Source organism: Vombatus ursinus, unplaced genomic scaffold, assembly GCF_900497805.2.
Source record: "Vombatus ursinus unplaced genomic scaffold, bare-nosed wombat genome assembly UNPS02015202.1, whole genome shotgun sequence".
NCBI classification, from domain to species: domain Eukaryota; kingdom Metazoa; phylum Chordata; class Mammalia; order Diprotodontia; family Vombatidae; genus Vombatus; species Vombatus ursinus.
This window is the reverse complement of record NW_020954980.1, coordinates 710,570-733,144: the sequence shown is the minus strand read 5'-3', so window position 1 is coordinate 733,144 and position 22,575 is coordinate 710,570. Positions and strand designations below refer to the sequence as shown.

Genomic DNA, 22,575 nt, shown 5'->3' with positions numbered 1-22,575 from the left:
TGTGAAAGTTGGGGTACCAAGGCAGGTGCCAAGGATTGTGCATGATTTAAGTAAAGTGGAAGCCATAAATAGCCCCACTTTGGCTTGGAGTAACTTAAAAGCCATTCTACCCTCTCTAGGTAACGAAAGGTGATTTTGAGATTCTATAGCTATCTTCCCTCCCTACCAGTGGTCTGCCTGACTCACCAAGTCCTCCTGGTGAGGTATTTCTGCTTGGTGATTTTCATAAAAATTGACCTTCAAACATAATTTTTCAATTTTTTCAATTTTCAAACCACCTCCATCCATTATCTCATCTGATCATTACAGCTGGGGTGCAACAGAAAGAGTGACGAACTTGGACTGAAGGACCTGAGTTTGCATCAAGATTCTGCCACTTGCTACCTACTTTAACCTTTCTGGGTCTCAGTTTCCTTATGGAAAAATGAAGGGGTTGAACTAGATGACCTCTAAAGTTGCTTGCAGGTCTAAATCCATGATCCTTTCATTCTGTGAACTCTGTTAGGTAGGTAGGTATTCTAGGTGCTATTCTCCCCATTATACAGCTGTGCTCTGTGGTCTTCTGTAAAGGACAGGGAAAATGCAACGGTTCTTTGTGGACTCTCGGTCTAGGTTTCCAGATTCTGCGTTGTCTGTAAGGGGGAAAGGAAGGGAGTAGCAAAAGACTACATTCGGTGGCTTTGGGTGGACAAGAAGGAAGAACTTCTTGGTTGGGGGCAGGGGGTGAGAAGGACTGGGCAGGGCAAGGCCTTGTGTGTACAGATCAACCTCTCAGTCAATCTACACGTCTTCCTCCATTAAAGGCCACTTCTCAGTCCTTCCTCCATGCCCAGCCTGGCCCCACCCGATCCACACGTGGGTTCCCGCACGTCCGCTCCCAGCCTCTAGTGACGTCAGCTTTTCTCGGACACATATAAGGCCCCGCCCGCTACCTCGAGTCGCGCGAGTCTGGGAGCAGCAGTCTCACACTGAATTTAGAACTTTCGCATCCCAACCAGCAACCTCGGTTCGTGCTCGGGTATTATTGGGAAGCAAATGGGGCAGGGAGGGAAGGGTGCAAGAGCAATCGGGAAATCAGCGGATCTGGCTCCCACAATGGGAAGGAACAGGGACGGTTCTCACTTGCGGGGGTGGGGTGGGGGGGTGGTCTGACTTGGTGTGCTGGGCGTCTGGGGGTCCAAAGAGGTCTTGGCTCAGAGCCGACTCGACACTGCCCCGGCCAAGGCATGGGGTGGATAAGTTTTGGCCCACCCTGCCTGTGCAGGAGTGAGTTAAGAATGCTGGCATGGTCTCGTGCTCTGGACCATGCGGTCCACTCTGTTCGTTTTCCATTGACTTCTGGCTCCAGCGTGCCAAACTCATATCTCAGTTCTATTCCCCTGTGGCCAGTCCCTAGTTTTCTTGCGTGCCCTTGCTGCAAGCTGGGGCTGCGAGTTTGCACCTGGATGGAGTAGGAGTCGGAGTCTGTGGCAAGGACTCCCTTTGGGCCTCTGGGCCATGTGGGGATGAATAGTTGGACCGATATTATTACTTTAGTGACTGCTTTTTGTTCTGCCCCACTGCGCGCGGAGTGGGGGGTGGGGGGGGAAGAAGGGAGAGGGCTTCAGGGACCGATTGGCCAAATGGTTGTTCCCCAGGAATCTGAGCTAGGGTAGTGCATTTCCCCATGCACTGCCGACCCTGAAAGAGCTTCAGCTCCGTAGGGTAGGAGGCAGACTACTAGAGAGGAAAAACCCAATCTGCTTTCTTAGTCTGATCTGAGAGCGAGAGCTTCCCGGAGGCTTCCCGAGGAAAGCATGCTCAGAGGTTGAATGGGTTATTAAGGCGGAGACTACTAAGAGCACTGAGATGGGGGAGGGGGTGAAAGGGATGTCTCTCCATCCTGTACCCTCGCCCTGCTGGCCGCTTGCTTAAGCGCTGAAGCCTTTGACTTGCAATATCCTAAGTCTCAGCAACCCATACTTTTATTAAACGTCTATGTGCCAGGTGCTGGAGCTCCAGGACCAATGTGTTCGGAAGATGAGCTCCTTAACTGCAGAATAATCCTCCTTGGCTAGTGTTGCGTTGTAACCGGAGACTTGATTTCAAGTGAGGGACTAAGGTTTAAATTCCCCTGGAGGGTTTTCCTGCTGGACTGATTGCAAAATCCATGATGGTCTATGATTTAGGGTTTGACCTTTTCCTTAGAGGGAACCCCCCCTCCCCTTTTTTTTGTCTAGTGTAACTCTCCAACATTTTTAACCCCTACTGTGTTAGAGCCAGACGCAGAAAATTCAATTCAATATTTTATATAATTTTTATATAAATAATACAACAATATACATAAATTATATGTATATATGTATTAAAATTTATATAATTATCGAGAGCCATCTCAACCAAACCGGTTCTGAATTTTGCGAGCAACCTGTATATTGTCAGAACTTAAAAGATGAGAGAATGCTGTTGGTTTAAAGTCTTTCACATCAGTAATTTTATGGGCTTTGAATATGGACTGGGATTGACCAGGAGATTTGGGTTCTAATCACAGCCCTGCAACAATGTTGCACTGGGCAAGTCCCTTAGTGTTTCTACTTCTCTACAAATAGAAAAGGTTGGACTGGTGATCTTTTAAAGGCTCTTGGAGCTTTGGGTTGGTTTAGACCTAAGGTTTAAGGCTGAGGCTTGATGGAGCAGTTTTTGGAAGCAGTTTTTGCTTCTTGGTCTTGCCAGTTTCATTCTTTAAGAGTGTCTGCTGCTTGGACAAAATGTATTTGCAATCAAGTAAGAACTATTTGAGTGCCTTCTGTGTGCCAGGCACTGCCTAAGGCTGTAAATGTCATTTATTATATAGTGTTACTTTTTATAACATTTAATATATAAAATTTGATATATAAAGTAAGAAACAATATATAGGATTATAGATACCATACATATTATGTTCATTATATATAGGGTTACTTTTATTATAAGATTTACTATTACAGGGTTATACACACACACATATGGTTCTAGGTAGGTAACATTGTATATGGTGTTGCATTTAACCACACCCGAAATATGTGTCTCCTATTTATTAGCTTATCATTAGATACAACCACACACTCACAAAATCCTAAAAGGTAGCTCACTTCTAATTGTGAGAACTGAATCTGAGATGAGGGATTAGATTTCAAAAGCCCCTTCAGATTCTACCATCCTAAAGTTCTATAAAATACAAAGAAACTTAGTCTTTGTAACCACAGTGCTGTATTTGCAAATACACTCCTCTCGAGTGTTCCAGGCTGGTTCACCTCCTGTTGCAGAATTGCTTCACTCTCCGACTACATGCTTATTGTGGGGTGTGTTGCAATAATGAAATGATTGCTGAAGAAGGAAATGGAGAGTTTATAGATTCCGGTTTAAAAAATACTCTCTTCCTCAACGATTTCCTGGTTTTCGGTCCTATGTCTAGTTTGAGGCTGCAATACCTGATTCACGTGTCTTCTACAATCAGCTTTTGTTGTCTAACTTGGACGGGACACCACTGATTGCTACTGATAGTCATTGCTTCACTTTTGGAGTTTCTCCTAAGGAAGTGAGATTTTATGATCAGAAGGGGGAGGAGTCCATTGAAACCTACCGCATCCTATTCCTTGTGGTGTCCTAGGCTCGGAGAGTGGGGTGGAGCAAGGTCTCTTAGAAAGCCTAGGGAAGAGGAAGCGGGTAACTCCGAACTCAGAAATTGGGGAGGAGGGGGGAAGAGATGGTTATGCTCCTAACAAGAGACGTACACCACCATTCCCTTCCCCTATGCCCTTTTCTTTCCTTCTGGGAGGCAGTAGACCTGTGGAAGCAGAATTCGGCTTCCTTCCAAAGAGGAGCTGCAAATGGGCTTTGCTAGGCCCCCCCCCCCTTACCCCTAACCCCACCTGCATATGCGCACGCGCAGAGGCAGTGAGTCACTTGGGACTTGGCCAGAACTGCAGGGAGGAGAGAAGAGACGCGCATGTGCAATGCTGGCGGCAGGCTGCCTCCCGGTCCTGTCCCTTAGACCGTTAATGGCAGTTCCCTTTTACTCATTCTGCTCCCCACATGAGCGGCCAGACAGGGCGGCGTATTGTGAGCCCTACTGTGCTGCGAGAACTGGAGTAGGAGTCCGCCCCAACTTCTTGGCAGAGACAAAGGCAACAGTGAAATTCCTTTTAAAAAATCAGCTCAGAGGTCCATGGGGCAATATGGCTTCAGGAGGCCACACTTACCAACAAACAACCTTAGTCTGTGTGAAGACAAAGGTGAGGGAGTGGGAGCCTCCCCATCACTGCCCCCCAACTTATACTTTTCACTTCCTCCTCCATCCTTGGGTCCTTTTTTGATCTAGTTCCCTCCCCCACTTCCCAGGTTCCCTTGTCTTTACAAGCTATATGCCTACCAAAGCAAGGACAGACTTCAGCAAGCCTGCCAATAAAGTCTAGTTAGTATGGTTAAGTAACTCATGATGATAATGTGATTAGCTCCAACAGTGAAATGATTTTTTTTTGTTGTTGTTTTATTAAACCTTCATTCTCCCACACCCCCAGATCTCCCACAAAATGGCAACTTCTGTCAAGAATCAGCTGATTGTGAATGTCCTAAAGGAAGACCAGGTTCCCCAAAACAAGATCACTGTTGTTGGGGTTGGTGCAGTTGGCATGGCATGTGCCATCAGTATCTTAATGAAGGTAAGTAATAGCACTGTGTGGGTCAGAGGCCTGAAAGTCAAATAACTTTCAGTTCATTCATAGGAATGATGCCATGTACTTAGTACCAGTGGATTGATTCCACAAGCATTTTATTAAGTGCTAGGTACTGAGAATTAAAAAAAAGACAAAAATAAGGGCAGTTTCTACCCACTAAGAGTTTATATTCTCCTGAGGGAAAACACAATCTACCAAAGTTCACAAAGGGCATTAAATACAATGTGAGGGAGTTTTCATCCAAAATTCTTAAGGGAGAGAGAATATATAATAAAGATCTACATATTTCATATTACCTGTGTAGATTTTCAGATATGTAGGTTTATTTTATATAAAGTAACTAAGGTTTATTTATGTCTAAACTAGAGTGGACTATACTGTGTCCAGTGCTATAATTCTTTCTGAAGCGGAACCTGCTGCCAGCTACAAGTGCCTCTCCTCACACTGGCAATTTACCCCATGACTATTGCCAATGAGAGCTTGTGAACTAGGTGTAAGATGTGACTGCCTGGGACTGTCTCAACTGCAGGAAATCTTGTTTTTAAAAGTTGAGTTATGATTTTCTTTGTTTTATCTGATGTCTCACACGCTCAGATGTGAAACTGCTTTATGATTTTTTTTTTATATTAGAGATACACAATAAAGGTATAAACTGGAGGAGTGAGCTGTTTTGAAATCTTAGTACCAGTTGGCTTAATCAAGAGAAAGTTAAAATTAAGATTATAATACTCTTTTAAAAATGTTTAAAAGGGGCAGCTAGGTGGCGAAGTACACTGGACCTGAGTTCAAATGCAGCCTCAGACCAAATACTTGTCACTACTAGCTGTGTGACCCTGGGCAAGTCACTTAACCCCAATTGCCTAAAAAAAAAAACTTGTTTGAACAGGAGAAACTAGAGACATTTAATGTAATCAATCACACATTGAGTAAGTGCTCCACTTGAAAATGAATTTAATTCTAACTGTAACTGTCTATTTGGAGCTTGGAATTCATTTTTTCCATAGAAACAAAAGGTTAATTGGGTTGCCAGACTAGTACAAAAGCTGATTGAAACTTTGTTGCTGAATGGATCTATACTCTTTATCATCCAACTTAACATTGTTTCTGTAGGCAAGTGGGTTTTAAGTTTCACTTGAAGATTAAAAAAATACCTAAATTCATGCCACAATTCCAGTCATCAGGGAAGGTGCAACTTCCAGCAGAGGTTTCTACAGGATTTGAGGTTATGAGTAGGTAGAAGCCACAATCAGGAAAAGGAGATATTATACCCTTGCCACAGAAGCTCTAAGTTTCTGCCTTTGGGAAAGGCATTATAGGGGCTTCTTCAACTCTTGATTCTCACAGCTGTGGCAGTGAGGACTCTGAAAGAGGCTTTATCTGCAGATGGGAACTAGAGGGACAGAAGGGAAGCAGCAGCATATTAATCCATTCTAATATGTCAGGTTTTCATAGGGGAGAGGGCTAGCTTTGTACCTTGGATTCAGGTATTGATATCTGGAAATCTAACAGTACCTCCTACAAACTTTCTCAGACCACTTTGTCTAGATTTTTTTCCCATAACTTTTCAACACAATTTCATTTTATACTTAGTTATTTTTCTTAACTCTTCCATTACTAATAATAGTTAACATTTGAATAACACTGGAAGGTTTGCAGAATGCTATCTCGTTGATTCTTAAGACACTCCTGTGAAGTAAGAGGAAAGGAGAAGTTAAGTGCCTTACCCCAGGCTCACTAGTGTCTGAGGTAGGATTCAAACATGAGTCATTGCTACCCAGATATACTAGATTATAATCAATTTAGGCTAAGGTTAATGTGGTTTTTGATCCTAATACCCTAGTATCTAGTATAGCACTTTATTTATTTTGCTTTTTGGTGAGGCAATCAGGGTTAAGTGACTTGCCTAGGGTCACACAACTAGTAAGTGTCAAGTGTCTGAGGCCCAATTTGAACTTTGGGTCCTCCTGACTTCAGAGCTGGTGCTCTGTCCCCTTCGCCACCTAGCAGCCTCTAGTGTAGCACTTTAAACATTACAACTTCTAAGACCTGGCTTTTTAGTAGTATGGCTATTCCTTCCCTGAAGGTCTTAGTGCCCTTTTTGTGAATTTCTCAGCTTCCCCCTCCCCCTCAAAAAAAAAAAATGTCATCACACAGTTGCCAACTTCCTGAATAGGCCAACCTCAAGAATAGGCCCAGTGACAGTTTGCCATCAGAGGACCAGATGGCAAACTGTCACTGGGCCTATTCTTGAGATCTTTCTAGCTTGGTAGATCTACCATATATAGCTTGTGGTACACTGAGGCAGTTTTCCAGAGTCCAGGGTCATGATAGAGTATGAGTGTAGGATTTGAGTCAAGGGCCTTGCATCTATGCAGTAGGGATTTATCAGTGTTTGCTGAATTGAAAATGTCAAGAAATAATTGCTCTTAATTGAATTATTTGAATTGAAATTAATTTAATTGAAAATATCTCTTCCAGGATTTGGCTGATGAACTTGCCCTAGTTGATGTAATAGAAGACAAACTAAAGGGAGAGATGATGGATCTCCAACATGGCAGCCTTTTCCTCAAAACGCCAAAGATTGTTTCTGGCAAAGGTTAGTTTTTTGTTTGTTTTTAAATGAATTTTACTTGCTTCAATTATGAAGTGTTTTTCTTCCTTATACCTTCCCCTACTGGGCAAGAAAAGAAAACTCTAACAAACCCAGTCAAGCAAAACCAACTCCCATATCGAAAAGTGTCTCCTCCTGCATTATTCCATCACCTCTTGCAGTGTTTCAAAATGTAATTCATACAACCTAATATCTGTCATCCTTGTGGAAAATAATTCCTAGGAGTTCAAAGATTTATATTTTTACCCAAATTAGGTGGCATTTTGGCATTGATACCTGTTTGATAATCAATTACTACCTATTTCATTTTCCTGTAAATATTTTTTTAATTAAGATAGTTTGCCCATGACATGGAAGAGATATAATCATTACCTTTCCCCGTCAGATAATTATAGGTTTTTACATCTGAAATTAAATTTATAGCTTCTTACAGTTCTAAACACCTGTCTCTATTTAATTATGTGTAGATGTTTCTCAGTTAACTTGCTGGGTTGACATGATGTCAGTTTCACTTTGAATTGGAAATTAAAAAAGTCAAGGTTGCAGGAAATTCAAAGATGTGTATATAGAAGTTTGTAGGATATCAGATTTTTAGCAATTCTTAGCTATTAAGCAAAATAAGACTAAGTTATCACTTCCACATCCCAGGGGTTAGGGACACAGTCCTGCTTCCCTCCCATTTCGATCTGGAAAATCCTTTAAAAATTTTTGGCCCTCCTTCCTACTTCTCTGTTAGGAAGGAGGGCCATACACCATACTATACATATATTTTATACATTTGAGTTTCTAAACTTTTTATGTGTCATCTGCAGCTTCTGCAAAACTACCAAAAAATTCCTATTTGATTTCTTATACTGACTCTCTGGTATATTGAAATCATGATGGGAAAAGTCGAGATGTGGAATGGATAACTGTATTGTTTCTCTTTTCTCTAGACTACAGTGTGACTGCAAACTCCAGGCTGGTTGTTGTTACGGCTGGGGCACGTCAACAGGAGGGAGAAAGTCGTCTTAATTTGGTCCAGCGCAATGTGAATATCTTTAAATTCATCATTCCCAATATTGTTAAATACAGCCCTCATTGCAAGCTGCTGATTGTTTCCAATCCAGGTAAGATTTGACTGTTAAGACATCTTTTAATACAAACTTGGCTAAAATTCAAAATTTGGTGAACTATAGTAAACTTTGAGAGTCATATTGTAAATATATATTTTTAGTTTGTTTATCAGTTCATTTTTTCCATTTTTTCCTTAGGATTTTATTTCTGTTCTTTAAATAGTTATGCCCTGGGAAAAATACAATACAGAGTTTCATGAAGTTTGTAGGAAGATGTCTCTCCATAAACAGTTACTTGTTAAAGGGCGAATCCTGGTGTGAATGTATGATGCTTTTGTTATAATCTTTTATGCCAGAGTTACATAGGATTATACTAGACCACATCACTATATAAATGTTTGATAGGTTCATTGTGCTATAGATACTACAGGTGTACCAAGAGTGTTGATTAGGCATAGTTTTTATCCTCAAAGCAATTACCTGCCAGAGGACATTAACATTTATATTGTCTACATTTTTTTCTTCACAGTGGATATTTTGACCTATGTGGCCTGGAAGCTAAGTGGCTTTCCTAAGAACCGTGTTATTGGGAGTGGCTGCAATCTGGATTCTGCCCGTTTTCGTTACCTAATGGGGGAGAGACTTGGTGTTCATTCTTCAAGTTGTCATGGGTGGGTCCTTGGCGAACATGGAGACTCCAGTGGTAAGACTATACCACTATCCCATAGAGCTAGGCAAATATTCTAAAAAATGTCAAGGGTTCTATTTTAAAATTGCTTAAAACTAAATCTGTGAGGACTTGTTTATCTGTAAGGAATGGTTTATGAGAACCCCACCTTTTGTTAAGGAATGGGCTAAGTTTTTTGGCATTATTATCTACAATTTAACTGGTAAAAAGTGAAACTTGTCATGAGTACAATTTTTACTAACTTGATTGCAATGGTCAGCAGCACTGGTTTATATTTTACTTGAACTGGCTAGCTCTGAAAAGGTCAGCCTTGTAATTCAAGTAGGATATGATTTATGGACTAAATTCTACCCATACCTATCATGGCTGTTTTTATCTGGAGAAATATCATAATACAGTGGAAAGAATACTTGATTTGGATTCAGAAAAGATCCAAGTTCAGATCTTGGCTCTTATAATTACTTGCTTTGTGACCATGGCAAGTTTATCTCCTAGAGAGCCTATTTATGTTCAAAAAAGGGAATGGTAATTTAAAAAATTTTTTTTTTGGTGAGGCATTTGGGGTTAAATGACTTGCTTAGAGTCACACAGCTAGTAAGTGTTATGTGTCAGAGGCTGGATTTGAACCCAGGTCCTCCTGACTCCAGAGCTCGTGCTCTATCCACTGTGCCACCTAGCTGCCTTGAAGAAATGATAATTTTTACTCTTGGGATTGTCCTAAGAAAAGTACTTAAACTTTAATGTAGCATATAAATGTGAGCTATTAAAACATTTGAAGAATGTTGAAGAATATCTATGTAGGGAACCCCTAAAAATGTTTGTGTACCTGAGTAGTCAACTGCCTAAACCTTTTGCTTTTTTGGGGGGGGACCCAATTAGAAATTAGAGATAATGGGTAATTGGGTATTTCTATACCATCAACTCAAGATCATTGAAGGTATAGTAGAAATTATTCCTTACTAGTTAGTAGAAACTACTATTACTTCCTTTTTTGATCTTATAAGGGGGTCAGATGATGCTCATGAATAAGGAGCTATAGAAAACTAATGTAGTAAATTTGAAAGTGGAACACATTTGAGTATAGGATTAAAAGGAAATACCAAAAAAAAGCAATGAACATTGATAGTATTAATACATTTATTTAGTCTAGTTGCATACAAATCATACTATTCTTGATTTTTAAAAAAGAGAAAATGAGTACATTGGTAGTTTTATCTTTAAAGTATTACATATTATGGAAAAAGGCTTATATAAGAAGCAGCATTGCTTTTCTTTAAGGAGGTTCTCAAAATGAAATATAATGGGGTAGAATTAAGAGATGAATACAAAATTAAGCCATAATTACTAATAGGATGCTTGGAAGTTAATTTGCATGTGTCAGGATGTTTTTTTTCTTCTTAGTTCCTGTGTGGAGTGGTGTGAATGTTGCTGGTGTCTCTCTGAAGAATCTTTATCCTGCTTTGGGAACTGATGCTGATTCAGAGAATTGGAAAGAAGTTCATAAACAGGTGGTTGACAGGTTAGTGAAGATCTCTTAATACTTTAGTAGCAGATTTTTTTTTATCTTTGTAAAACATGAAATTCCAATTTCCATTTGAATGCTTTTATATGGAAAAAATCCAATAAAAATTTTTGTTTAAGGGGGGAGCTAGGTGGCACAGTGGATTGAGCACCGGCCCTGGAGTCAGAAGGACCTGAGTTCAAATCCAGCCTCCGACCAAACACTTGACATTTACTAGCTGTGTGACCTTGGAAAGTCACTTAACCCCAATTGCCTTAAAATAAAAAAAAAATTTTTGTTTAAGAAATGTCAAAGTTCAAATACTTTTAATGGACCCATCATTTTATCAGTGGTATCACCTCTAATTATGCTGTAGGATTCTGGTTCATTTTTTTTCCCCATAAATGCTCCAAAGATCTCTGATGATGAAGTTTCATGGTAGATACTGTCAAAGATTATTATATAAAAGGAACAGGTAAGCTTATTTAGACTTTTTGCACAGCATAAGTTTTATCCTCAACAAAAAAAGTTACTAGTTTCTCTATCTCAAATGCTGTTATTGTAGGGTCTTCCTAATATTGGTGAACATAAAAAAATTAGTACAGTATGTAGGAAAAGCACCAAAAATTTCATTTAAATAGCTCATAAATAATGTTGGAGTGAAATCCTTGGATAGGGAAGATTTCTGCTTTGTAGCATTATCTATTATAACTGTTTTTTGAAAGCTGTGTTTCTGCTCAATCCCTCCCCCAAATAATTTAGTAACTTCTTGTTACTGGCAGTGCTTATGAGGTGATCAAACTGAAGGGCTATACTTCCTGGGCCATTGGCTTGTCTGTGGCTGATCTGGCAGAAACCATTATGAAGAATCTTAGGAGAGTGCATCCAATTTCTACCATGATTAAGGTAGGTATCTATAGGTATCTGTTAAAGATAAATGGTTTTAAATGTATTTGGTGTGATTTGGTTTTTGGGTGCTTCTGCATATAAAAAAATGTTAATAGTCATGTCATGACTGTAGATTTTGGGACTTCACAATGTAGTGATGAATAAATGTTTTATTTTGGATAAGAACATTGGAATACAAATATATTAACAGGCTAGAATGATAGAATGAAGCAAGATGAAATATAATCAAGATAAATGTAAAATCCTGCAATTGGATTTACAAACTCAACTCCACAGATGTTAGAGGAGACATGGCTAGACAGTATAACTACTCACATTTTAAGGTTTCCTCTCAATCTTGTGAGGTAGGAAGTGAGAGTATTTTTATCATCTTACAGATGAGGAGACTGATGTTCTGAGGGTAAATGACTTAACTAGTAATTTTCTGATTCAAGTGTTAAACCTAAGGCTCATGATTTCAAGTCTAGCAGTTTTCCATTATGCCAAGGGGCCTCAGAATAACAGTTGTATGTCTCAGTAATATATAGTGAGTGTCTAGAAGTGAGTGGAGGTGATGAGAGTTCCATTATACTCTGCCTTAGACCACATGTGGAATAGTGTATGTTCTGGGTATGTTATGTTTTAGAAGGGATGTGATAACAAGCTCTGGAATAGCACTTGAAACAGTTTAAGAACTGCTGAAGGGGATTCGAGTGGAAAAAGTTCAAGAAGGCCTGCTCTAGAACGTGTCCAGAAGAAGAGGGCAAGATGAGAACGTAATTCTGCAGAGTTAATGTAAAAGAGGATTAGGCTTGTTCTGCTTGGTCAGAATTAGGACTAAGTTAAAGGGAAGCTGGCTTCAGCCCAACATGGATAAAATTCCTAGTAATAAGAGCTGACTAAAAATAAAATAGGGTGCTTGGGGCAGACAGAGGGCAGAAGTAGTGGTGGGAGTGAGCTTTCCATTCTTGTCTGGAATGTTCTAAATGGAATTCCTGATTTGGGGAAGGGTTAGATAAGACTATAGATATTTTCAGAGGTTCTTCCCAACTTAGTATTTCTTAGTTCATGAATTAGTTTTACTTTAGGGACAATGTCCCTTGGGCATGCTGCCAATTTAAAAAAAAATAAACAAATTATGGTGGCTATAGAAATTTTAACAAATTGCTTTGCTCAAAATACCCTTTTCATAAGAACATTTCATTGAGATAAAATAAAAAAGGTTTCAGCTTGCAAATTGCATTTTGGTCATACATTTAGAATAGAAATGAAAAATGTCTAATCTACTAAGCAGTGCACAAAAAGAAAAATGTATCATTTATGGACAATGTTATCAAGTTAAAATATATAAACGTAGCATTAAAAATGTACTTTAACAAGAAAACATTGGAATTCAATGGGCCTAATACACAGTAATAAAAGGCAAAATTTGTTTTATGTGGGTATATATAAAGTATACTAGTGCTTGTTGAATAGACTGGGAAGGGCGGATAATAGAGGGCAATAGACTTACTTGTTGTTGTTAATCTTACCCATCTTAGGCTAAAGAAGCCGATTAAACGATTCCAACTGCCTCGTTGGAATTATATTTGGCTATTGGACAGAGTAGAAGACATCAGAGTATGGTGTGAAAGAAAGTATGATCTCATTCTGTCTTTCAGGGCCTATATGGCATTAATGAGGATGTCTTCCTTAGTGTCCCGTGTGTCTTGGGGCAGAATGGCATTTCAGATGTGGTGAAAGTAACCCTGAATCCGGAGGAAGAAGGCCGTTTGAAGAAGAGTGCGGACACTCTTTGGGGAATCCAGAAGGAGCTGCAATTTTAAAGCCTTTTAATGTGCTGCCATTTTGCCATAGAGAACATGACAGTGGTTAAGGGGTTATGTATGATGTGCTTTTCAAACAGGTCAAAACCTTCCTCTGACTAGTGATTGAACACCAGAAATGTAAAACCTGTGAACACACTCTCGTCCCTTCCTAAAGTTAGAAATGGGGAATAGTACAGCGTGACTACTATTTGTTAAACCTTGTTGTCATTTGTGTATGATGCTGGGTATGACTTGTATAGTCTTAGTAGCTGGTCTCAAGCAGATCCAGCGCCCCACAGGTGTAGAACTGCCTGCCTTGTATGGAAGTGCTACAGGTTCCCCTAGGGCCAGGAGACAACATTCCTCGATACAAAACACCATATAGTAGTAACACTTTATTGATGCATTGATTACCTTTGTGCCCCCCTCCATTAGGGCTCTACAGCATGGCCCCATGTATCACCTTTCCAGAGGACCTGATTTTGTCTACCTATATATATATATCTATATATATATATATATATATATCTCAATAGTTGTAAATTTCCATGTTATAAAAGATCTATATATGTGCAACGATGCAACCAATTCCTCAAGTGTCATACTAACCCTAAATACTGAATAAACAACAAATAACTGATTATCTCTTTGGTGAATTGTTTGATTCCATGTTAGGCCAAGATGTCAGGATTAAAAGTTTCAGATGTTGCTAGGATATATTAGTCCGAGAAAAGAAAAAACTACAGAGATCAAGATTAGAGGGATATAACAGGTCATCACTGGAACAGACATTTCAATAGATGTGTAATCTCATTAATGTGGGTGCTCCAACAATGTGGCTCACAACCATTCATGCCTCCCTACCTTGAGTAACTCTCGTGTTCTCCTGTAAATCTGGGATCTGCTTAATATGTTAGGAACCTTTCTTCTAGATCTTCTGACATCAAGTGGATACTAATGGAATACATAAGCTGTCATTCATTGGTTATCTTTTTTTCTCACTATGAGACCAGTGTACCTTTAAAATTATCGTTCTTGATAGTTTCATCAGTCATATAATCACAAACATCTCAAGACAAAAAAATTGCAGAAGAGGATCAACCCCATATAGTGTTTTGGTTTTTAAAAATGTGTATTATATGTATGTACGTATAATATATAACAAACTGCTTTATGTTTGACCCTCTCCTCCCATTTGTGCAACTTTTAAGATGATTTATTGATTTTTTTTCCCACATCACTGCCAACCAACCTACCACCAAGTATCAGCTCATTTTTTTTTTTTGCTTAGGTAATCTGGGTTAAGTGACTTGCCCAGGGTCACAAAGCTAGTAAGTATCAAGTGTCTGAGGTTGGGTTTGAACTCAGGTCCTCCTGACTCCAAGGCTGGAGCTCTATCCGCTGTGCCACGTAGCTGCCCCTCAGTTCATCTTTTTTTTGGTCGTACATTTGTCTGACAACATATCCTGTACCATTTCTGCATTATTCTTCCTTTGTAATGTTGCAGCCTATTCTCTATATGTACCTTTATGTTGCACTTTGAATGATTTTCAATTTTAGTTTGCTCATTACTGAGAATATTTCGAAAAGATGGTAATTGGAATCTTGGGTGTGACTTAACTTCCAGTTGAGTACAAAAACAGTAGAGGAAGAACAGAGATCCTCAAATAGCTTTCAACAAACACTTTAGAGCCTACTATGTACAAAAGCCCTGTGGTAAACTTTCATGTTTCTTTTCCCCTGGGAATATACAAAGAAATACTACATATTATAAATTGATAAGAGATCACTTCTGGATGGAGGTAGCAGGAAGAAAGACCAGGGTTTCATAGAGGATTATTTTATCTAGGCCTTAGGCTTTAACAAATAGGATATCAAGGGTGGAGTCCAGCAGGCAACGAGGAGGAAAGGGAATAAAGGGTGTGGGAAACACCTGTGCAAAAACAGTATGCCAAATCTTGACACTAATATTTTTCTACCTGTATGACCTTGGGCAAGCTACTTAACCTCTGTCTCATTTTCCTCTATAAAATGACAGAGCTGAACTAGATATAATCACTGAGGTTCCTTGGAGCTCTAGACCTATGATTTGATGATCCTGGGAACAAACATGTTAATTTAAGTCCACCTAAGCTGGAGCCTATTAGTAGGTCAAGTCTTAGAGGGCTAAGAAGTCTGTACTTGATTTGGTAGAGACAATGGGAAGCCACTATAAAGTTTCATACAGTAGAGTGGTGTAATCACACAGTTGTTCAGTCATGTCAGACTTTCCAACCCCATTTGGGGTTTTCTCGGCAAAGATACCGGAATAGTTGGTCATTTCCTTTTTCAGCTCATTTTACAGATGAAGAAACTTGAGGTAAACAGGGCTAAATGACTTGCCCAAGATCATACAGGTAGTAAGTGTCTGAGGCCATATTTGAACTAGTGTAAATAAGTCTTCCTGACTCCAGGCCCAAAAGAACTGGGGTTTTTAACTGACCACAAGCTCAAAATTAAACCAAGATTATGTGCCATTGCTATTATAAAATGCAATCTTTGGCATAGTAATAAAAATATGGTGTCACTGGTGGAGATATTACTTAAATTCACTGGAAAGTTAAGACATCACCCTCCTGATGTCATTGGTCCTCCGAGAATGAAAGAGGAACGACAATAACAGAAGCCTATGATCCTATTAACAGAAGTAAGGAAGTCAGGAAGAGAAGCAGATTTTGGAGGAAAGATGATGAACTCAATTTGGGATATACTGAATTGGAGATACTGTCCTACCATTCAGGTGATCAATCCAAGAAACGATTTAAAATGTGAATCTGGAGTTGAGAGAAATGAGGTCTGGAGCTCAACATGAATCTTCTGATTAATAGTTGAAGGACAAGATAATAGGATTAAAGGCATAGATGGTAGTAGGGTTATCCTTGAACAGAAGTTGGACCAACTTGTTAAGAGATAGAAGGGAAGGAATATAAAATGGATAAAGAAAAATGGAAGTTTTGATCAAGTCAAGTCAAAACAACATACATTTATTAAGTGTTAACTTTGTGCTAGGCACTGTTCTAAATACATAGAAGAGCAAAAATGGTCTCTGCCATCAAGGAGTTCACAAGTGCCAAGTCCTTGATCCCCATCACTTATGGCTTGCTGAAAGTTTACACCTCTCTGGCCTGAGCTACCCCTGACATCTTTGAGGAACATGGTACTCATGCCAAAGAATGAAATGTCAGTGCTCCCAGAGTCTACACATGGGTCTACATATCAGAACCAAACAAACTCCCAACATTCCCTCCTGTGGTGCACAGAACTTGGCCCACAAATGACATGACCATCAAAAATGTTAGTATCATTTTTAAGTGTCACTGAGAAGCAGGGTCCAAAGCAAAAGAGGTATCATTTTTCTGTGCTCTGCTCTGGTCATATCGGGGATATCACATTCCAGATGAACCATCTCCAAGAAACCAGGGATGTTGAACTTGCAAACAAGTAAAGCAGTCTTCAGGATAACAGTCTTCAAATAGTTGAAGAGGTATCATGTAGAAGCCTTATTCTCTGTGTGTGTGTGTGTGTGTGTGTGTGTGTGCAGAACTACAAGGAAGTAGTGAAAGTTACTGTCAGAGTTTAGCTCCGATATGGAAGAAAAGACTTCCAAACACAGAGTTATCTGAAACTGGAAATGGACTGCCTCATGTGATAAGATTTAATTTTAAGAAATTTTAGAGCTCATCTATTCCATTTTACAGGTGAGGCTTCTGAGGTCCAGAGAGATGTCCAGAGTCACATAAGTAGCAGAGCTATCCATATTCAAAGCCAGATCCTTGGACACCCATGCTTTTCCCACAGCACTACAATAAAGATCAGATTCTCTGGATTTAATGGATTGAGTCTCCCAGCAGATGCTCAAGCAGTTGACATCTCCTACTATTTGTCTAAATGTTAGTTAGTTTTGTGATCTAGAGTTTTATGAACTCTATCACCCATTTTTTTCATCTGATAAAGTGGTCTAAAACATTCTTGAAGAGGCCGTCATTTCTGTTTTTCTCTCTCCTTTATTTTCACTTAAAATTCTTCTGTATATTCCTGTTTTTCTTGGGTCCAAGGATTTTCATATAGATACATTCTTCTTTATTCTCCTCCCCCCAACCCCGCCCAGGTTATGAAGAAAAACATTTCATAACAAAAAAAGTTTTCATGTGCTTAAAAAAGCCCAAACCTTTACCTTGCCATAAACACACTGTTAAAAACGATTTCTCTTAGACCTCATCATACTGGCAAAAGGATAAATTAGCATACTGAAGTTTACATAAGGAAATCATTGCCTGGAACATAACATTTACTGAACTATTTACAAAACAACTTGAAAATTTTTGACAAGAAATCATAAAATATTCTAAAACATCCATATATTTTCACCTAAAGTTACTTTCTATCCCTATTTTTTTCTATCCTTAATTTTTATCACTTCTATAACAATTATATCTTTTTGATAGGCAGGGGGTAATTGCCTTAAAATTATTTTTTACTATTTATAAAATTTGAGCATCTTCACTTTCTTGATTTCTTTTAGAGTTTAATATTCTTCTTTGCTATCTGGTTGCTGTTATTCTATTTTGAACTTCGGGTAGATAGTTAAGTCTCTTTTAGGATGTATTTTCTTCTAGAACCAAAAGTTCTTTCCTGTGAGTCAGTATCTTCCTGATTATCACTTTACCTTTTGGACCAAATTTCATTACCCAATAAAGTATTATTTTCTGAAGCATTATTATTATTTAGAATCTGGTTTGTGTTATTTTGTTTTAATAGGGTGCTTCCTTCTCTTAGCAAAGCGGATAGAGATGGATCCTTCTTGACATTAATTCTAGGTGTCCTGTCAAATATTTTTTATCTACATACTTTAAAATGTGTTTCTTTTGAACAAAGGATATGCTTACATCATATTTCAATCAAGTCCTATCCTACTGAGAATCAATGGTACCTGTGAGGTCAGATTTGTCACTTTGCTAAAAATTCAAGTTCACCTGATTAGAAGTAAAGGAAACAGAACTAGAAAAATGATATACACAAGGACTATAACAATGTAAATGGAAAGAATAACAAAATACTAACAACTGAACACAGGGCTAAAAAAGGATCAACTGGGCCCCAAAGAAGAGATAGGAAAATATACCTCCCATTCTTCTTTTTGGAGGTGAGGACATTATGGGTATATTGTCTGACTGATATTTTGGCTAGTTACGCTGATTTTTTTCTTCTTTGTTAAAAGGGATGGCTATTTGGGGGCTGAGAAGATGATACTGGAAAATGAAGGTGATATAAAAACAAAAGAGAACAAAAATTTAAAAGTTCACATTATCCATACTCTGGAATATGCATTGTTCTCACACTTTTTCCACGTTATTTGAATTCTGAGTTTGAGTTCTGAGACCAAAAAAAACAAACAAGCAAACAAACAAACAAACAAAAACAACTCCAAAATACAGTTCTTGCTCTCCAGGCATTTTAATCACATATAAAATTTAAAGTGGAAGATAGCTACAACAATCAGGGGTTTTAGGAAAGGCATATTCTAGGAGGTGGAACCTGAGATGTGGGTTTTCTTTTTAATTCTGAACTTAGCAAACATCAAATAAAAACAAGCCCTTCCGTACGTACAAAACAAAAAAAGATCACACATGAAACTGCAAATGTTACATACAACTTGCTTTTCTTTTTAAGTATGTATAAATTCAACATATAACTTTCAAAACTGTCCTGTTTGTGATTTCTCTTAGCCTTTCTTAGATTTTCTTCTGTGCATTCTTAAAAGATTCAAATGACACTTTTCTTTCTCTTTAGGAAAAACTACCTCCAGCCTCCCTTCTCCCAACCAATTCCTTCCTCCTTAATCCACGTTGAAAAACCAAACCAAACCAAACCCTTGTAACCAATACGCATAGTCAAACAGAACAAATCCCAACGTTGGCCAAGTCCAAAAATATACTTCTCATTCTGCACCCAGAATGCTACACCACTCTTGTCAGGACTTAGGCAGCATCTTGCTTCATCATCTGCTCAATCATTATGGTTCTCAAATCTTTCAAAGTGGCTTATTTTTTTCCCTGTTGTAGTTAAATTGTTCTGCTCACTTCTCTCTGAATTAGTTCATTTAAGCCTATGCAGCTTTCTTTGAAACTGTCTCTTCATTTATTATGAAGGAATAATATTCCACTACATTCTCTGGGCTCTGCTTTAAAGAAGAGAAGGTTCTAAGATTCTCTTTTAATGTAGTTCAGATTTCCAAAGTGCTTTTCCCTCTCCAATCTCATTTTGGCTTAACAACCCAATAAAGTAGATAAGTATCCCCAATTCACAGATAAAGGTAATGTAACATAGAAAGAATAATTTTTTTTTCCTTTCTGGTGATGCAATCGGGGTTAAGTGACTTGCTCAGGGTCACACAGCCAGTAAGTATCAAGTATCTGACGTCACATCTGAACTCAGGTCCTCCTGACTCCAAGGCCAGAGCTCTACCCACTGCACCACCTAGCTGCCCTGAAAGATTAATTCTTTAGGCTGCCTCCTAGCATGTGGAGGCACAACAGGGGCTCTCACTGTTCCCAGGGGAGGGATGAAGGAAACCCCAAAATATTTCAGCCCTTTGGGGGAATGTGGCATTACCCATCACCACGTGGAGCTCCACAGCTAGAAAACATGAGCCTTCCTCTGTTGCGCAGGCGCAGCGGCGCGCGGTGCTTTCGTATTCAGGTGCCTCAAGCTCCAGACCAGTTTCGAAGCACCTCCCCTCCGGGCATTGGTTCCGTAGTCGGCAACAGCCTGTTTTTTGCGCAAGCGCAGGCGGGCTTGGGAAGGAGGCAGCCCAGGGTTGTGCGCATGAGTGAGCAGAGTGGCGCGTGGCGGGTAACGGTCGTCGTCAAAGGTCTTCTCCACCCGGTGGGTTCGTTAAACCAGCCTCTCGGTTGGTGTCGTGTGGTCCGCAGCTGACCGTCCCGAGTGTGAGGGAGAGAAGCCCCGAAGGTGAGGGTGAGCACGGGGGAAACGGGACCTGCTTCATTTCAGCCCGCGTCTTTTGAGCGCCTTCTGTGTGCAAGGCCCGTGACAGGCAGGGCCTCGAGGGGGAGGGGTGGGGGGCCTGGCCTCGATGGGTCTGCGAGGGATTCGGGGGAAAGGCTCCGGCCACAGAAATAAAACTGTGATGAAAGTGAGAGAACCAGCACAGTGCCGCCAACCGGCATTTATTAAGTGCCTACCGTGTACCAGGCACTTATCCAAATGCTAGGGATTCAAAGACAACCTCTGCCCCCCCGCCCCCCCGCCCCCCAAATAAAAACCCCAAACCAGCCCCAGCCTAAAAGGAGCTCACAGTTTTGTTTTGCTTTTTTTTGGTGAGGTAATCGGGGTAAAGTGACATGCGCAGGGTCACACATCTAGTAAATGTTAAGTGTCTTAAGTCGGATTTGAACTCAGGGTCTCCTGACTCCAAGACCAGAGCTCTGTCACTGCGCCACCTAGCTGCCCGAGGAGCTCACAGTTTGATGAGAGACAGCCTACAAACGATAGGGAGGGGAATCCCATTCAGGGAGAAGCTTGGACAGATAGTCCACCCTGGCTTCCCCAGTAGAGTCAATAAAAGGAAATCTTGTAAAATAAGGCTGGAAAGATAGGTGGATGCTGGATAGTGAAGGACCTTCAGTGCTACAGTTGTACTCCCAACTAATAAAATCTTACTTATTAGGCAGTGGGAGTCACTGGAAGTTTTTGAGTGGAACCACAGCAGGGTGTTAAGGAGATTACTTTGGGAGTTTTGTGAAGAATGGAGTGTAAAAAGAAAGACACTGCTCAGTTAGGAGACATGATTATTCTGGGGTGGTTGCTACGGAAGGATGAGGCAGGTAGAGGGGAAGCACTTGAGGGATAGTAAAGTAAAATTTTCAGAGAAAAGATGAATAGACCCACAGTTATCTTCAAATTGACTAAACACTGGTTTGCCCCTCTGACCTGGTTAGCTTCTCTTTTTTTTTGCTTGTTTATTTTCCCATTGTTTTGTTCTTCCATATACCTTTGGATATCTTGCATTTTTTTATACCTGTGGATAACATGGGTTTTAAACAATTATTGATACTAATATATTGGATGATTAAAAGTTTAAAATGTTGATGACAGTTCACTGATACTGTTTAATGTCTGCTGCTCAAAATTACTTGAAATCTCCCTTTCAGATTTCCAAAATGGCATCAGTTAAAGAAAAGCTAATTGAGAATTTTTTTAAAGAAGAGACATCTGCTCAAAATAAAGTTACCATTGTTGGGGTTGGTGCAGTTGGCATGGCATGTGCCATCAGTATCTTAATGAGGGTAAGTGATAGACCTAGCATGAAATAAAGTGGCACAAGAGGTGGCACTTGATAAATGTTGACAGTGATAAGGTTAGATACAGCATCTTCAGGAGTGTTCATGTGATTTACCAAAAGGTTTTGTGGCCAAGAGACCCCCCCTCCCAGAAGGAGCTTCAGATTTATACTTAAAAGGGGGTTCATTCTGAGGAAGCCTGACCCAAAAAAATGGGATTAGACTTTTTCTCTGGCTCATTGCCCTCACCCTGAAATAACTGGGGGAATCTCTAAAACACACCTTAGTTAAGGTGCATTTCTTGAATCTTCTCAAAAGCAGGTAACTGGATCCCTTCTAGAAAAGGTACTGTATTTGTGTTAGGTTAGCATTGTTAATTTCCTCTACCACAGAAAATGCTTAAACATTCAGAAGATCATTTCTTGCCTTCTCGGGTGGGGGAGGAGTAGAAAGAGGGAGAGAATCTGAAACTAAAAATAAAAATAAAACGGAATTTTAAAAAAAAGATCCAAAAGAACTTTGATTGAGGATTGTCCTTTGTTCTCAAATAGGACCAAAATGACATCATTAAGTAGGAGTCAAGGTATAGTGTATCCGATCTGATCACACCAATATAAGCTTGGAAGGCTCTACCGCAGGTCAGGCACAAATAGTCTGTATGATAATTTGGAATAGAGGTGTCTCTAAATTGGCCTATCTCACGTTTCTTTTGAATTACTGCAATTCTACTTCATTCATAGAGCACAGCACCTTCTTTAATCCTGGCACACCATGCTGGGCCATGCCAGTGTTTCCCATGTCACACAATTGACTCCAAGGTGCTTCAGAGAGACCTTGAGAATGTCCTTGTATCACTTCTTCTGACCATTATGTGAGTGCCTACCTTGTATGAGTTCTAGTCTTTTAGGCAAATGTATGTTTGGCCTTCAAACAGTGTGTCTAGTTCACTGGAGTTGTACTCTCCACAGTAGAATTTGAATGCTTGGCAGTT

General features: G+C 39.7%; 2 protein-coding genes across 5 annotated transcripts in view; both read left to right on the top strand.

Moving 5' to 3' along the window:
- Positions 1–899: 899 nt before the first annotated feature.
- On the top strand, positions 900–13,888 carry LDHA (lactate dehydrogenase A). Its single transcript, XM_027846780.1, has 8 exons — positions 900–1,006; positions 4,539–4,679; positions 7,173–7,290; positions 8,241–8,414; positions 8,890–9,063; positions 10,450–10,567; positions 11,332–11,455; positions 13,099–13,888. Exons 2-8 carry the CDS (start codon positions 4,551–4,553, stop codon positions 13,261–13,263), a joined length of 1,002 nt encoding a protein of 333 aa, XP_027702581.1. The 5' UTR covers positions 900–1,006; positions 4,539–4,550; the 3' UTR covers positions 13,264–13,888.
- A 6,197-nt stretch (positions 13,889–20,085) lies between these two features.
- The window catches only part of LOC114031660 (L-lactate dehydrogenase A chain-like), a 39,732-nt gene continuing 37,242 nt past the window's right edge, over positions 20,086–22,575 (top strand). The window contains exons 1-2 of one of the 4 annotated variants that reach the window (XM_027846808.1): positions 20,086–20,208; positions 21,456–21,590. In XM_027846808.1, the coding sequence (XP_027702609.1) occupies positions 20,110–20,208; positions 21,456–21,590 (234 nt within the window). In that variant the 5' untranslated portion in view covers positions 20,086–20,109. Of the gene's footprint in view, positions 20,254–21,455; positions 21,591–22,575 lie in introns of those variants that run through there. The other 3 variants (XM_027846805.1, XM_027846807.1, XM_027846806.1) reach the window with 3 other exon arrangements.

Bases quoted from the DNA above. Each gene is read 5' to 3' on its own strand.
- LDHA (XM_027846780.1), top strand. From the start codon at position 4,551: ATGGCAACTTCTGTCAAGAATCAGCTGATTGTGAATGTCCTAAAGGAA. The intron at 4,680-7,172 runs GTAAGTAATAGC...TATCTCTTCCAG, and splicing joins CCATCAGTATCTTAATGAAG to GATTTGGCTGATGAACTTGC. The intron at 10,568-11,331 runs GTTAGTGAAGAT...TGTTACTGGCAG, and splicing joins CATAAACAGGTGGTTGACAG to TGCTTATGAGGTGATCAAAC.